This window comes from Athene noctua, chromosome 3, assembly GCF_965140245.1.
Source record: "Athene noctua chromosome 3, bAthNoc1.hap1.1, whole genome shotgun sequence".
Taxonomy (NCBI): domain Eukaryota; kingdom Metazoa; phylum Chordata; class Aves; order Strigiformes; family Strigidae; genus Athene; species Athene noctua.
The window spans coordinates 4,009,539-4,024,245 of record NC_134039.1 but is presented as its reverse complement, the minus strand read 5'-3'; the positions used below and the strand labels follow the sequence as shown (position 1 = coordinate 4,024,245).

Genomic DNA, 14,707 nt, shown 5'->3' with positions numbered 1-14,707 from the left:
TCCAGAGAAACACACTTCAAGCAAAGAGCTTTAACCAGCAGGGCAGGAAGGGGTTTGTTTGGTTTGGGTTTTTGTTCTTTGTGTTTTGTTTTGAGGTTTTTTTTAAATGCTTTTACACTTTTGGTCCAAATTTCTTAAGATGAGAAAACCCATGTCTTTCAAAACCAAAAATATTCAGGGCAATATATTTAAAAGCTGATTTGAAACTCAAGGCCAACGTCACAGAAAACTTCTGCCTTCCAGGTTCAACACAGCCCTTGCCTCCCTCCACCACTGCCTAAGTCAGGCATACCGGGTTGTTTAAAACAGAAGAATCACGTAAAACAGATTTTCCAAAATTAGTCCAAATCCATTCTTGACAACTGACAGCTCGTCAGCCTCTGCATTTTACATCAGAAGTCTGTCAATTTTTGTTTCCAACAGCATCTTTGACATCTGATATGTTGATTTATTAACATGCTAGTCTTCATTAAACATTAAGTGCTATGACATCCACCTCAGTACTGATCAAATTCTATATTTACTACAGTTGTAACAGTTACAACCAAGTGAATACAAGACTTAGGTTTGTACCAAGTTCCTCATCAGCCTCCCAAATTTTCTAAACTTTTAGCAAATGGATTTTGAAATACTTCACATGCCCATTTCAACATGAGTGATAGTCAATGCCTTCCCCTTCCCATCAGCAGTGCACCTCTGCAGGTCTATGAAATTGTTACACAGAGAACACGACTGCGTGAGCCTTATACTCCCTAACTTAAAAAAAAGCAACAGCAAATACCACCACCCAGTTGAAGCACAGATCTAACTTAAGATTTTAATTAGAGTTTTTTAGTAGCAGGGTCTTTCACATAGATGGTACTTCCACATGAATACCCCAGAGCACCACCAGATAATTTTAAAAAGCAGAACATCCAAGCCCCCAGTTGTTCCAAGTAGTAGCACAGCACAGTTTATGAGCTCACAGGGAACAGCAACCCCTTTTATAGCAGAAGAAACACATTTTTGCACAAAACTTCACTAATAACTATCATTAGCTTTGTTGGTCACAAAGATACCAACAGATACTCCCAATACACAGATATTAAAGACAGAACAGTTGACAACTAAGCAAGGACAGCCAGAAGCATCACATTCATCTCCTAACACAGGACCGTGGGTAGGAAGCATACCTACATAATGGTGCTTTGCTGGCAGCTAGGTATTATGAGAGATTGAAATAAATTGACATTTTATTCTTTTCTTTTTGTTGGGTCATCGGATAAGAAGCCTTAAGTATTGCACAGTATCTGCATACAATTTATCCAAGCCAGAATCACAGTTAGTCTAATTAGATTCACAGTGTGAATAGATAAATAAATAAATAGATTCAATCAAACCAGCCTTTTGGACCCTTGAAATGATTACAACTTGAGACTAATTTAATATGTGAACCAAAGTATGACTTTTATCTCGTTGCAAGCAAATTCCAACTGTCTGCAGTGGTACTTAATCATAGGACACTGCATTTGTTACCAGGCTTCTTGTTTTACTGATAAGACATCAAAGACAACATGGACAAAACCCCCATGGCTTTGCACTTTTTGTAACTTCTCTGTTGCCAGGTTGCAGCAAAAGGCCAAATCATCCACAAAATTTGAAGCTACAGCCAAACCCCCTTCCTCCTCCAAAGCAGCCCCGCAGCACCTCACATGCTAGGTTGGCCAAAGTGAATCCACACGAGCACCTGAAGTCTCTGGATCAGCCTGTGTCAGCAAAAAGCAGAGGTGCTGTCAATTCCTTTTTAAAGCTCTACTGGAGTTTTGGCTCCAAAGATGACAAAGCTGTGTGTGAAGTTTAAATTCATCTCTGATAAAACAGCAATTTTGTTTCTGCCACCCATACAGCCAGGCACACTTCAGAGCTTGGGAACAACTTCAGTTAACAAAAAAAAAAAAAAAAAAAGTTCTATGCAAACATTCAAGAAAAGAAATAAAGCCTCTCATATCTCAACAACCTCAGTGACTAATGCATGCTTCTTTACTGCTTTCTCTACCACAGAATATAATAAATCAGATGGATAACTAAGAAAATGTAGAACAGTGGAGAATTTCAACCTATTGCAATGAAAGCCACTCAGCCACTCAGCTGCAAACTCAGCCACTACCCAAATTGACTCCAAATTTCAGTTAATACTAAAACTGGTGACAAGATCCCTCAATGGGAGGCAACAAAACCAAGAGTAAGTATTGTACTCTACATTGTCCCGTTTGTATAAATTTATAAATGCCAACATGCATTTCCATTCCAATCATCTGCTTTTTGCTACTTGCGTATCAGAGAAAAACAAGGATGTAAAGCAGCATGTGTTACTTAAGAAGTTCCATCTCCAGTATCTCTTACACTTCCTATTAGAGATAAAAATTTTGTTTACACAGATGAAATCAAGACCTAACAATTAAAAGGAAAAAAATCAAGCTTTCCCTTTAGGTTCAGGCTTTGATTATCTGACAGAAATCCTCCAAAGACTGCCATTACAAAGAATGAGAATTGATAAAACCCTGGTTTTGCCCACCCTCCTCCTCAGCTGGCCAAACACCCCTGACCCATTCCTTGCCAAGAGAGATCAGTCTGCACTCTGCAGAAAAAAAGAGTGTCATCAGTGCCTTTCCAGCCGTTTTATTTGTGATTGGTATAATATCATAAGATCATTTTAAAACAAGCAATTTTATTTAAAACTTGTGAAACGTATCACCAGGATAATATGTACCATAGCACTTTGCTTCTGGGAGGAAATCATATCATCTTCTCGGTCTCACCAAGAACTAAAAGCAAAGGGTTACTCACTGAAACACAGGCAGATGAAAGTTATAATGTTTTCTGAAGTCTCTTGATCACTATGACTTAGAATGCCCTGATCCCTAAGATCACACTTTCCAGGGAGCTCTCTGGGAACTGTCACAACTGCAAGTGGTTACCTGCAGTGCAGGGGACTCCAGGTCATCTTCCAGTTACACACCACAGGCATAGAGAAGGTGCAGTATAACGAGGTTCACTGCCCAGGGGCAGTCACAGAAACATCCTGTCCTTGAAGGATTGCCTGTACACAGAGGAAAAAATCCACCACGATAAGGACATAACACAGTAAAAATGTAGTAAGAAGAGATGAGCAGTTGTGTGAGCCAGGTAACATCTGAAAAATAAAGGGACTCTTTAGGAAAAGGGCCTTCCTCAGCGCTCTGCTGCTGGTTTAACTTGAAACATGGCTTTCCATCCCTCGTAGCTGGCACATAAATACAGAGAGAGTTTGAAGAAACAACGAATTTCGAACAAGGAAACTCGGACTCCAGTAATTTTATACCAAAGTCCAAGTGCCAGCAATCTCACTTTGAGCAGCGAGATCAGGGGGAGAAAAGGCATTAGCAATTTTGCATGGTGTCTCACTGAAAACAAGTTTAGGCAAGCGTTAAGGTTGCCTATATTAGTGTTTTAATTTTAAAAAAACGGTTATATGCAAATAGGTTATAGCCTCAAGTTCCTGGTGGGTGCCAACACCTTCCCAAGCACCAAAAGGTTTAGACAGTGTATAGTGAAAGATATTACTCTGCAGATGATGTCCAGATGTTTTCATACACACCTCCCATTAACTCATTAATGAAAAGAGAACCTCATAAATCCCTTGCAAAGTCAAAGGGCTTTTACCAGCATGATAGACCAGAGACAAGATATCTTAATGACGTTTCCAAGGCAACAGAGATGAAGGTTCAAGACATTCCCCTTCCACACTCCCTCTCCTAAGAAATAACTTGGAAATGAGCAAAGCATTGGATCTTAATCTGAACAGACATATCAAATGTGTTTATTTACATGAGATTAGCCGTATCCCACACACTAGGAAGGTGGGGTAAAAGGCTGGAAGTTTAAGCCATCACTTAATAGATGAGAAAAGGGAAGAAATGACGCATTCCACCTCTCTCCCCTCACCCACTAAGCTAAAGGGTCTCAGTTCATACCACATCATGCACTCTAGCAGCAACACTGTTTTGCAGGGCTGGTGAACTGGAAAAAAGATCTGACTGAGCTGAACATTTCTGAGCTGGAGTTCGGGGGAAGGAGAGGGTGTTACAATCATCTTCTAGACACATCAGTTCCCCTGTTCCATTCCCTGGGGTGGATGGACGTTCTTCCCAGCACAGTGGGCCACTGGGGAAAAACTTACTATGCACCAGTATCTGGGGATGAGAACACCTCACTTTTTACACCTAATCAAAATGGTGTTGCCGAGAAAATACTACTTAAGTCCACATTACAGATGGTGTACTGATCAATAGCCACGGACAGGAGCTGAACCTCAAGTGCTTCCATCTGAATTACTGCTCATCTGTACTTTCATTTTCTTACCATATGCACTTAGAAAACCCCTCATATCAAGAACTGAAACTAAGTAGTACACAAGATTTTTATTTTTCAAGATCATAAAGACTTCTGAAAGACTCTCAGCTGAAGATCTGTGCACCACCTCCTCCTTCCAGACCCAGTGCTGTTTCAGCCTGGAGTCCCCTCTCAGTTAAGCATTGTGTGGTTCAGCTCACAGGTCCAGCTGGTCCCAAATCCAGATTTCCAACAAGACCACCAAGACCTCGGTCACTTGGCACAGCGAATGCCAATAGAACACAATGGTTCATGAAAAGAGTTTTGAAGAGAAAGCAGTTTCCAACGTGCTGTTTCAGCAAGGTTTCCTTTTCAATCACATCTACTACTCCTTTTGTATTCCAGTGACACCCTGTGGCAGTTACCTAGACTGCAGTCTTTCCAAATCTTAATATTCATATTAACAAAGGGCTTCAGGGGTAAAGAATGGCAAATCAGAAAACACAGAAAGGACATGGCACAGCATTGAGCTGAAGGATTGTTGCTGCACCTCATTACTCCCGAGTCATAAAATACACAGATTTCTCTTGCCCAGCTGAGTGAGTTACTAGAAGTCTGCAACGCCATCCCCTTGAGCCCTGGCACAGCTCAGCAGACAGATCCAAAGGCAGTAGTAGTCCACCTGCCCTTGGGCCCCACACATCCCTGCCAGGCTGATGTAACATGGTGGAATCTACTGACTGAGCTTCTCAGGTCTTTGCACGTCGCAGCCTGATATTTCTGTCTGTGCAAGTTACACAAGTGACTTCTAAGGAATATCCCAACTGTATCAATCAGAGGACTGCAGCCTCTGATCATAAAGTCCCAGTTTTCACTGCATTAGAACAGACTCACCTACCATTTCAACAGTGTAATTTCAAAATGAACCAGCTACAGAAAGAAAAAAAAAAAAACAACCACCAGCACACAAGTGAATTCAAGTAGCAGCCTAGTATTAATGGCTCGATGTCCCAGTGGAGAGCAGTGACGAGTGGTGTCCCCAGGGGTCAGGGCTGGGACTGGCACTGTTTAACATCGTTGTTGGCGACATGGACAGTGGGATCAAGTGTACCCTCAGCAAGTTCACCGACGACACCGAGCTGTGTGGTGTGACTAACACTCTGGAGGGAAGGGATGTGCCATCCAGAGGGGCCAGGGGCCTGGACAGGCTGGAGAGGTGGGTCTGTGCAAACCTCATGGAGTTCAACAAGGCCAACGGCAAGGTCCTGCGCATGGGTCAAGGCAATCCCAAGCACAAATCCAGGCTAGGCAAGGCGTGGATTGAGAGCAGCCCCAGGGAGGAGGACTTGGGGGTATCACTGGTTGGAAAACTGACTGTGAGCCAGCAATGTGTGCTTGCAGCCCAGAAAGCCACCCCTGTGCTGGGCTGCATTGTGTGGCCAGCAGGGCGAGGGGGAGGATTCTCCCCCTCTGCTCCACTCTCAGGAGACCCCCCCTGCAGGGCTGGGTCCAGCTCTGGGGGCACCAACATCAGAAGGACATGGACCTGCCATGGACCAGAGGAGGCCACGAAGATGCTCAGGGGGCTGGAGCACCCCCCTGTGAGGACAGGCTGAGAGAGTTGGGGGGTTCAGCTGGAGGAGAGAAGGCTCCGGAGAGACTTTAGAGCGGCCCCCCAGGGCTGAAAGGGGCTACAGGAAAGTTGGGAGGGACTTTTTATAAGGGCATGTAGTATTAGGACTTTTTTTCCTTCTTGCTTTCTATTGACAGTTTCACCAATTCCTAATGGCAGACCCATCCTGGAGGTAATGGCAAAGTGACCTTTGGCACATCTAGCTCATTTTCTTCTGATGATTTATTTTAGATTTTCAACACCAGAAGGTAGGGAAGTAAGACTTCTTCATAACTGAGGTGACCACTGATGATGCTAACAGAGAAATCTGTCGTACTTATGAACAGAGAGATTCCTCATTAAATCACTGTTTCAAATACGTAACTGCCACCCATCCTTTCTTCTGAGACTGCAGACATTTCTAAGAAAAGTCAGGTATTTTGTTTCAGCATCCACAAGCTTTTCCTGTGTATTGCTATCTGAACACATCTATATTGCTCATTGTCATAGTAACTGAAGACACTACAATTTGCTGTCCACATGTCACAGTTCCCCTCAGGAATTCAGTCACCACTCCAAGGTCCCATCCCTTCCCTGATCATCAAATTCTTCAGTCCCAGCATGACAGACAGGTCCCAGACATAAAATTCTTGTTTCTCTACATCCAAGTCTCCAACATGTAACACAGCAGTCCCTATCTAGTAAACACAAATACTTCATGATACTAATGGCTGGAAGAATACAGCAAAAGTGAAAGGAGCCGTAGTATCACAGTGGCCAGTTAAAGAGGAGAGAAACAAACTAAGAGCACCAGGAGGGAGCTTCCATTAGGTCCCCTCCTCTTTCTCCAACCCCATCCAGACTGAAGAGAGGAAACTTCACAGACTTTAGCCCACTGAGTAACATTTGCAATATCCCTAGAGGAGTAGTCTTGGAGAGTAATCACTCCAAATACCTATAAATACACACGTACACACTCACATGTGTATATATCCTACACACACGTTTCTAACAGGAATGTTTCTTTGCATGCAGTTTTCAGACATAAAACATCAGGTTCAACAGAAGGATATACATCAGGGAAAGGTACCCACAGACACAACGAACGGGGAAAGCAGGAAGACAAATTTCACTCGCCCTTTAGTCACAGATTCAACCAAGTTTTATGAGCAAGTCTTAACTTATGAGGAAGACAATAATGCTGAATAAAAGTACATAAATATGAAGGAGAGAGGGAGAAGGAAAAAAAAAAAATCTATCCAGATTTAGATGCCTGAAATCCTTCAAGAACTCAGGAAAAAGTTCTGTGCATGCTTTCCCATCACAAGCTTACTCTTTGTCCTAGAAAAATTTATCCACGCCCCTCCAGTAGAGCACACTAGCTACTACACCTTACCAGTCAGATGCATCTGATTTCCAATCTCCTCTTGACATGAAGAGATTACACCTTCTGCAAACATTTGTAATTACACTATATATTTAGGATGTTATAAAGAATTATTTTCATTTCACCTTAACCGGTTAATAGTGATTTCAAGGTACACTGGCCAACATGCAGGTACTCCTCATCGAAGTGTGTGGTGAAACTGAGCCAGGACACGGTTAACTCCTCACCACAAGGTATTTTTCCTCAGCCCATCTTCTAATCTATCCAAAGGGTAGCTGCACCTCAAGAGCCATACAGGCCAGCCGGAGAGCTCTGTCACAGAAGCTCTGTAAAGGTAAAGGAAGAAGAATCTGCAGATGACTTGCAATGACTATCAAAGCTTCACAAGATGGCAGGGAGGAGCCATACGTGCCTGACGAGGTGCAGACAGGAGTCACAGCTATTAGGCTCAGCAGAAATTGGAGCACAAGGGTACTCACCCAGGAAAGAGGAGGCCAGGCTAATCATCTAGGCAGATACACTCATTCTGTCTATCTGTCAATACACAATTTATACAGAATCACAGAATCATCGAGGTTGGAAAAGACCTTGAGGCTCCTCCAGTCCAACCATGAACCCCACACTGACCATCCTCAACTCCCCCAGATCCCTCAGCGCTGGCTCAGCCCGACTCTTCAACCCCTCCAGGGATCCCGGGGACTCCCCCCTGCCCTGGGCAGCCCATTCCAACGCCCAACAGCCCCTTCTGCACAGAAATCCTTCCTCAGAGCCAGCCTGACCCTGCCCTGGGCAGCTTGAGGCCATTCCCTCGGGGCCTGGCGCTGGCTCCTTGGCTCCAGAGACTCATCCCCCCTCTCTGCACCCTCCTGGCAGGGAGTTGCAGAGGGCCAGGAGGTCTCAATGAATTTCAGTGAGCTCACAGTACATACCACTTACGCTCAGTAGTCCATACCACTTAGACTTCCAAGGGACACTACCACCATACTGGCAACAACTTCCTCCAAATGAGGAGGGAAGGACAAAGAAAATGGCAGCACAAAAAGAATTCCCAGCTTTTACAGGGGACTTCCTGGTTACCAGAAGTTTGTTTCAAGTTACTGCAGGTGTTGTTTTAGTTACAGGCTTACTGTTATACACAGGACCCACCCAGAGGAAGGTCACAGTCCCCCTGCACTGTCACCCTGAGAACAGCCCTGACAGTTCACAGCGCAGGCCTTCAAATCAAAGACACCAAAAAGGCATTTGCATCAGCTGAGGAGGAGCCAGCAGGCATCTGCCCAACACACAGAACTGATTTCATTTAAATCACCTAAGGTAACATCTGGGAAGGAATTTGTTTTCCTAAATTTTGAAAAATATGTTGTCCCTCATAGAGTATAATCAGCAGCAGCAGCAACGGTCTGTCATCTTGGAAAAATCCAAAACATTAAGAGGAAACAAAGCACAAGTGCAACACATAGCTAAAATGGAAGGGCCCACATCCAGAGCTAGTTTCTAGGTAGATGCATACTCATAATAAATGTGTTCAGGAACCATTGTTTCGGGCATACAAGCCAGGAACATCCCAAGAAGGCATTTTTTATGATGAGGGTGGCAAGACACTGGAACAGGTTGTCCAGAGAGGTTGTGGATGCCCCACCATGGGAGGTGTTCAAGGCCAGGTTGGACGGGGCTTTGAGCAACCTGATCTAGTGGAAGGTGTCCCAGCCCGTGGCAGGGGGGTTGGACTAGATGAGCTTTAAAGGTCCCTTCCAACCTAAACCATTCCACGGTTCTTCGATTCCATTCCAGACTTCATTTCTCTCAAACTTCTATTTAAATACATGCCTGGAAGAAGGATTGCTGCTTGGAAATCTTTTGGTCACCATCACACAGACCAGTCCTTCTTTGATGTACCCTTTTGTATCTTGAGTTTCCAAAACAAATGACCAACCTGACGTGAGATACTGTCAGAAACCACTGATGCAGCCTAGAACCTATTCGTGACACAGTTTCTGCTAAGTACCCAAGAAGAAACAAGCCCCTTCTAATATAAACTTTGGAACCTTTTGCTTTTCATTTAACTGACTGGCAATTAACGTTAAATAATTTTTCCTGCAAGAAAACATAGTCAGAAATGGGTATCAATTACACTGACCTCCTCCAAAAAGGCCCACAATATTTAGCATGTTTTATGAAATCTAGAGCGTGCCACTTACAAGACAGTTGCCCAAAACAGAACCCCAGACACACACACTCCAACCTCACCCATGTCCTGCTCCCCTTCTCTGAACTAATCAGTCAAGGAAAGCAAGAATATCTGTCTCAACCCATTTTAATGTGATTGCTAAATTAACACATACACCAGTCAAAGCTTTTGTTCCTACTATCAAGTTCCTGATGTTTTGTTTGCTTTAGGTCTTGCTGACCTTGGCAGAGAATAGGAATTAGATTTGTAGCTGGATGACTAGTTCTCAAACAGTTTCTCCTATGTTACTAACACTCACCAATACGTCCTTTATAAGTATCAATCTTTTTTTGTTCACCATAACACTTCACTGCTATCGGAAGGACAGACTTCAACCCTTCTTGAGGCTCAAGAGAGATGCCGATACCTTCTGGAAGAATGCAATGAGCACTCTGTTTTCACAACACAAACTTAAAACCTAAACACCCTTTACAAAAGCTTTTGGGAAGCTTTGTAACAATGTTTAATTCCTCACCCCACCCATCTTGCTTTAATTACCAAGAAAAACTGCAATAGAAAAATAACCAACAGAATGTTCACCCTTTGCTTTTCAACCCTGTCCACTGCTTCCTCACTTAACTGTGGTTGTTAATCATTCCTAATTAATGCTCTTGTTTTCTCGTTGGTACAGGTGCTCTGGATCCTGTCTATTGCCAGCAGTCCTCGATCCTCAAAGAGGATCCCTGGGTCATACAAGCCAAATCCCTTGTCAGAGGTGATCCTTTACAGATCTAGTAAGAGCCTTTCTGAGAGAAATCTCACACTGTAGCACTGTATCAACCTTTCATAGCCACAACCACACAGAAAATGGCATTTTTAGGCTTTTTTCCAAACACCTTCATAAGGTGGGACTGCTTTGTTCATAAGCTACAAAAGTATCACCATTTTGGATTACTCCGAGATGACTGATTTTACACAAAGCTGGTGACGACTTCATGCTACGACAGACTTCAAGAACCAGGGACACTGAACAGAAAGAAGCTTCGTTTTCATGCAAATATCCTCAGGAAGCAAAGGAAAGAAATGGCACATCATGTTTTGTTGTGTATCTCTTACAAAAAGGTCTCTACAGGGAATGTTTGCGACCTGGGAGAAGATTGGAGACATCCTCTGTTGCTCCCAGGAGTCTAGATGATAAACTGTCCACGCTGCTTAAAAAAAAAAAAAAAAAAGGTCTTATTTCATCAAGGAGAAAAGTTCCCTGATAGCATTTCTAATAGGTTTTTTACATTCAAGAAAAAAAAAAAAATGCAAAAACCCCAAATAGATAGCAGTTTCTGCACTTCACTCCCAGGTGTAGCCCCTAAGAGTAGTTTTTCTCTCCTCTCAGCTGAACATGCAGTCTCTTCATGACCATGTGCTTCCCCAGTCTACCAGTTGAACTATTAGGCTTCTTCTGAGACTTAAAAGCAAAATAAAACCCCTTGGTTTTGCTTAGCCAAGGAGAAACTGAGAAGAAGCTCACAAGGGCTACGAGTTCACATCTTCAGCTCTTCAAGATGTGATGTGAACTCCAAGCTCATGCAAATTTTTAGGATTAACTCCCAAAAGTTCTCCAATATCCTTCTTCACCCATTCCAGGAACATGAGCTTGCATGTGAAGAATACAGACAAGGGACCAGTCCAAACCAGAACAGCTTCTCGAGCTGGCCTGTGGTAGATCTGGTGTCTCTCAAGACTCAACTTACTCAACAGAGCACCCTGCTTTCTGTAGCAAGCACAAGTACCACAGTCCTGTTGTTCAAGTAATAACAAGTAGTTGACGCTGAAAAAAGCTGTTCGCAAAAGTAAACTTGATGACGCCTGCAATACTCTAGAGCAGTCAACAGATGTCACCGCACCTCAAGAGATTCGGAGGGAAACTCTTGGCAGGCCAAGTGACAGAAATGGAAAAGGTTTCTATCGTACCTAGACCGCTTCAGGGTCGAAGTAAGACCAGCAAAAGCAGCTCAGTGACCGAGACGACTTCCCATCAAACAACTTAATGCATGCATGTTGAGGAGTTAAAGGACCTGGATGGGCCACCCAAGGCAGTGCCTTCCAACCTTTCTATCTCTGCCACGTGGCTGCTGCTGTCTCTCTTCTTTCTCACTTCATACCTCAAGCTTTGCATCCTTGCTCCTCAACCACGCGTACAGCAGCATCACCTCTGGAAGCCATCACCAGTCCCATTTCCCAGGACTTCCACAACTCTTACGCAACCCAGGTTTGCTCACCACAGTTGGAGGCTGGGTGGAACTGAAACTCTTCATCATCACGCTCTTACGCATACATGACAACCTCGGTGCCAGCTGTTAATGCATCTTCTAAATTTGGCCTCTCAGATTGAAACTTCCTTATTTCTTTTGCGGATTTGGGTTCCAGCATTCATACTGCAAACTGCCACTGGCAAGATCCTGGTTCTGCCTTTTGTTCGAGGCAGGACTCAGGCAAGGCATGTTCTGCCCACAGGTCAACATCAGCAATCTTACAGTCCATTCTAAAATGGCAGTGAAAGGTTCAGGAATAAATCAGACAGATTTCTACATCAGCCTCTGTAAAGCTCAAGAAAAAAAAAAAAAAAGAAGGTATAACTAGCACACACACTTTCTTTCCTTGGTCAAGAGAGACTGCAGTACCAGCCCCAAAAATATTCATATTTACTTTTCTCCTACTTAGTGGCCTCCCCATCTTTCTGTCCCTTCTGCTAGAAATCTTAGTCACTGCTGTGCACACCTAGAGCCCTATCAAGCAGCACCCTACAAAATGCCAAATATTTGGCCCGATGGACTATCAAAGTGTCCAGAATTTCTAGTCGTCTTCCAGGTCCTCATGCAGTAGACACACACACAAAAAGAAAAAAGTAAAGAGTTCCTAGCCAAAAAGTCTAAAAGTGATGTTATGTTACCTCTAGTGATGCCTGCAGGGCAAAGTGGCTGCCACATCTTCCTAGCAGCCACGCATGAATCGGTGACAGACCAGTAGCACCTTGACCCTCAGCTGTACAAGACTACATCATTTCTTCTTAGCAGGGAGAGCTAAACATCTCAGCTCCCTCCTCTCTATCATAGCAGGCCTAGGAGGCATGAGCAAGTGCTGCAGCCAACAAACACATGCATAGCAGGCCTAGAATTTAAAAAAAGAAAAACAACATTGGCTCACTGAGTGTCCACTACAGAGCCCATTCATACAAGTTTGCTGACCCACGCTGTTCCAGGGAGAGGAGCCCAAGGAGCAGGCTGCTTTTACCAAATCAATACGTGCAGGCTGCTCCAGGTTATCTTCCTTCCTAAGGGACCTTCAGATACTAAGACGCTGTGCAGTCTCCAGAAAAAGAGGTAGCTAGAAGCCAGGCCACAAAATGCACAGTTTTTGGTAAACTGTAGGCTTGACAAGTCTGATTTAAATCTTCACTTCCCTTTGAATAGAATAGGGGGAACAAAGAATTGGGAAGAAAGAAAAAAAACTGGGAGGAAAAAAATTAAAAGCCACAGTGGGGATTTAAGCAGCCCACTGATATGAAGGGATGTTATCAACACAGGGCTTAAGGACTCACGCAAGCCTCAGCCCACACACCCCCCACCCCAAACAACAAGAACAAAATCTGCTCTAGGTTGGAAACTCCCACAAGGTTTCTTGATTTCCAGCAACTGGATCCACACACAGATAGCTATGACTCCAAGAAAGCAATGCAGTGATGTATTTAAGAGCCTAGAGTAAAACTGGAGACTGCAGCCTGTTACATATTAGAACGTAACACAGCATCTCTCATCAACCAGTAGTACAGGGCAAGCTGGTGTGCTTGGAGCTGTACTGGCTCCACAGCGGATGGTTTCACTGCAGAGTACACGACTAGCACACCTCTAAACCAGTTCACCCGCCATTTAGAAGGCTGGGAATAATTACGAAAGAACAAGAGAAAGTAAGGTTTAAAACAAGAGGGGTAGTGAAAAACGTGGACAGAAACATGAACTTCAGTAGAAACCTCAGGATACACAAGCACAAACTCTGTTAGGTACAAAAAAAAAAAAGAGGTCTTTAAAAGCAGAGGAAGAACAAACGCTTACCTTTCAAAAGGGGTTGGAAAGTTGGAATTTCCTGCAGTTTTATGACATCTGGATCATTGCTGACATTCCGAGAAGACTGCGTTCCTGGGGCTACCACCACAATGTCATCCATTTTTGCTCGTTGCTTGGCTGGCGATGGAGATGCTGGAAGGATGCAGGAGGGAAAGGGAACAAGCAAATAAGCAGATTCCATCAGAATTCAACCCTAAGCGAACGTCGCTATGTTTAACACAGTACAGGTACATCTCCTATAACCTAAACACATTACGGAGACTGCTGAGGGGCTGTAAGCTCTCTGCTCACCCTCCCTCCGAAAACGCCTAACGCTGAGCAGAAGGTTTTTTTTCAAAACCGGGCTGATTTGGACACCCACGTACCACTGACGCCTCCTGGTTCCTCTGCCCTGAGCTCCGCACCCTGCTCCCCCCCGCACCCCGCCAGCGGGACACGGGCCCTCGCCCGGGCTCTGCGGTGCGCCCACCCCGCCGGCTCTGCCCCCCACCCGCGGGGACCCCCCTCGCCGCCATCCCTCCTTCCTCCCCTCCCCAGGGGAAGGGCCGCGCCGCCGCACTCCGCTCCCTTCGGGCCGGCAGCCGCGGGGCCGCCGCGGACCCCGAGGCGCCCCCGGCGCGCCCCAGGACCCGGCTCCCGGGGCCCGCGCCCGCCCGGCCGCCGCCCCGCTCCCCTCCCGCCCGCGCCGGGCCGGGCCGCGGCGGGCACCGACCTGAGGCGCCGGGCTCGCCCAGGCGGCTCTCGGCCTCCGCGCTCTGCTCCGCTCCCATGGCGGCGGCCCCGCCACCGGCCTCCGCCGCCTCCTGCAGCGCGGGGGGCAGCGCCGCTGCCGCGGCCGCCACCGCCGGGGCTTCCGGCTGCGCCGGCCGGCGTCTGCGCCCGGGTCACGGGCAGGCCCCGCCCGGCGCGGCACTGCGGGCGGGCGGAGCTCCGCCGGCGGGCCGGGGAGCGGGGGATGGCGGCCGTGGGGCAAAGGGCGTGGGAGCCGGGAGGGCGGAGGGGATGATGGCGGCAGGGAGGGTGGAGGGGCTGGCAGCTGTGAGGGCGGAGGGGCTGGCAGGTGTGAGGGCGGA

The 14,707-nt window shown here is 45.7% G+C and overlaps 1 protein-coding gene across 4 annotated transcripts in view; it reads right to left on the bottom strand.

Annotated features, from left to right (window-relative positions):
- BORCS5 (BLOC-1 related complex subunit 5) overlaps positions 1-14,492 on the bottom strand; it is an 81,019-nt gene extending 66,527 nt beyond the window's left edge. For all 4 annotated transcript variants that reach the window (XR_012633366.1, XR_012633365.1, XR_012633364.1 and 1 more), the window contains exons 1-2: positions 14,347-14,492; positions 13,623-13,766 (exon numbers count right to left, since the gene is read on the bottom strand). Coding sequence is in view for 1 of the 4 variants with exons in the window: in XM_074901805.1 (XP_074757906.1) it covers positions 13,623-13,766; positions 14,347-14,404 (202 nt within the window). In the remaining 3 variants the exon portion in view is untranslated. The remainder of the gene's footprint in view (positions 1-13,622; positions 13,767-14,346) is intronic.
- Between the last annotated feature and the right edge of the window lie 215 nt (positions 14,493-14,707).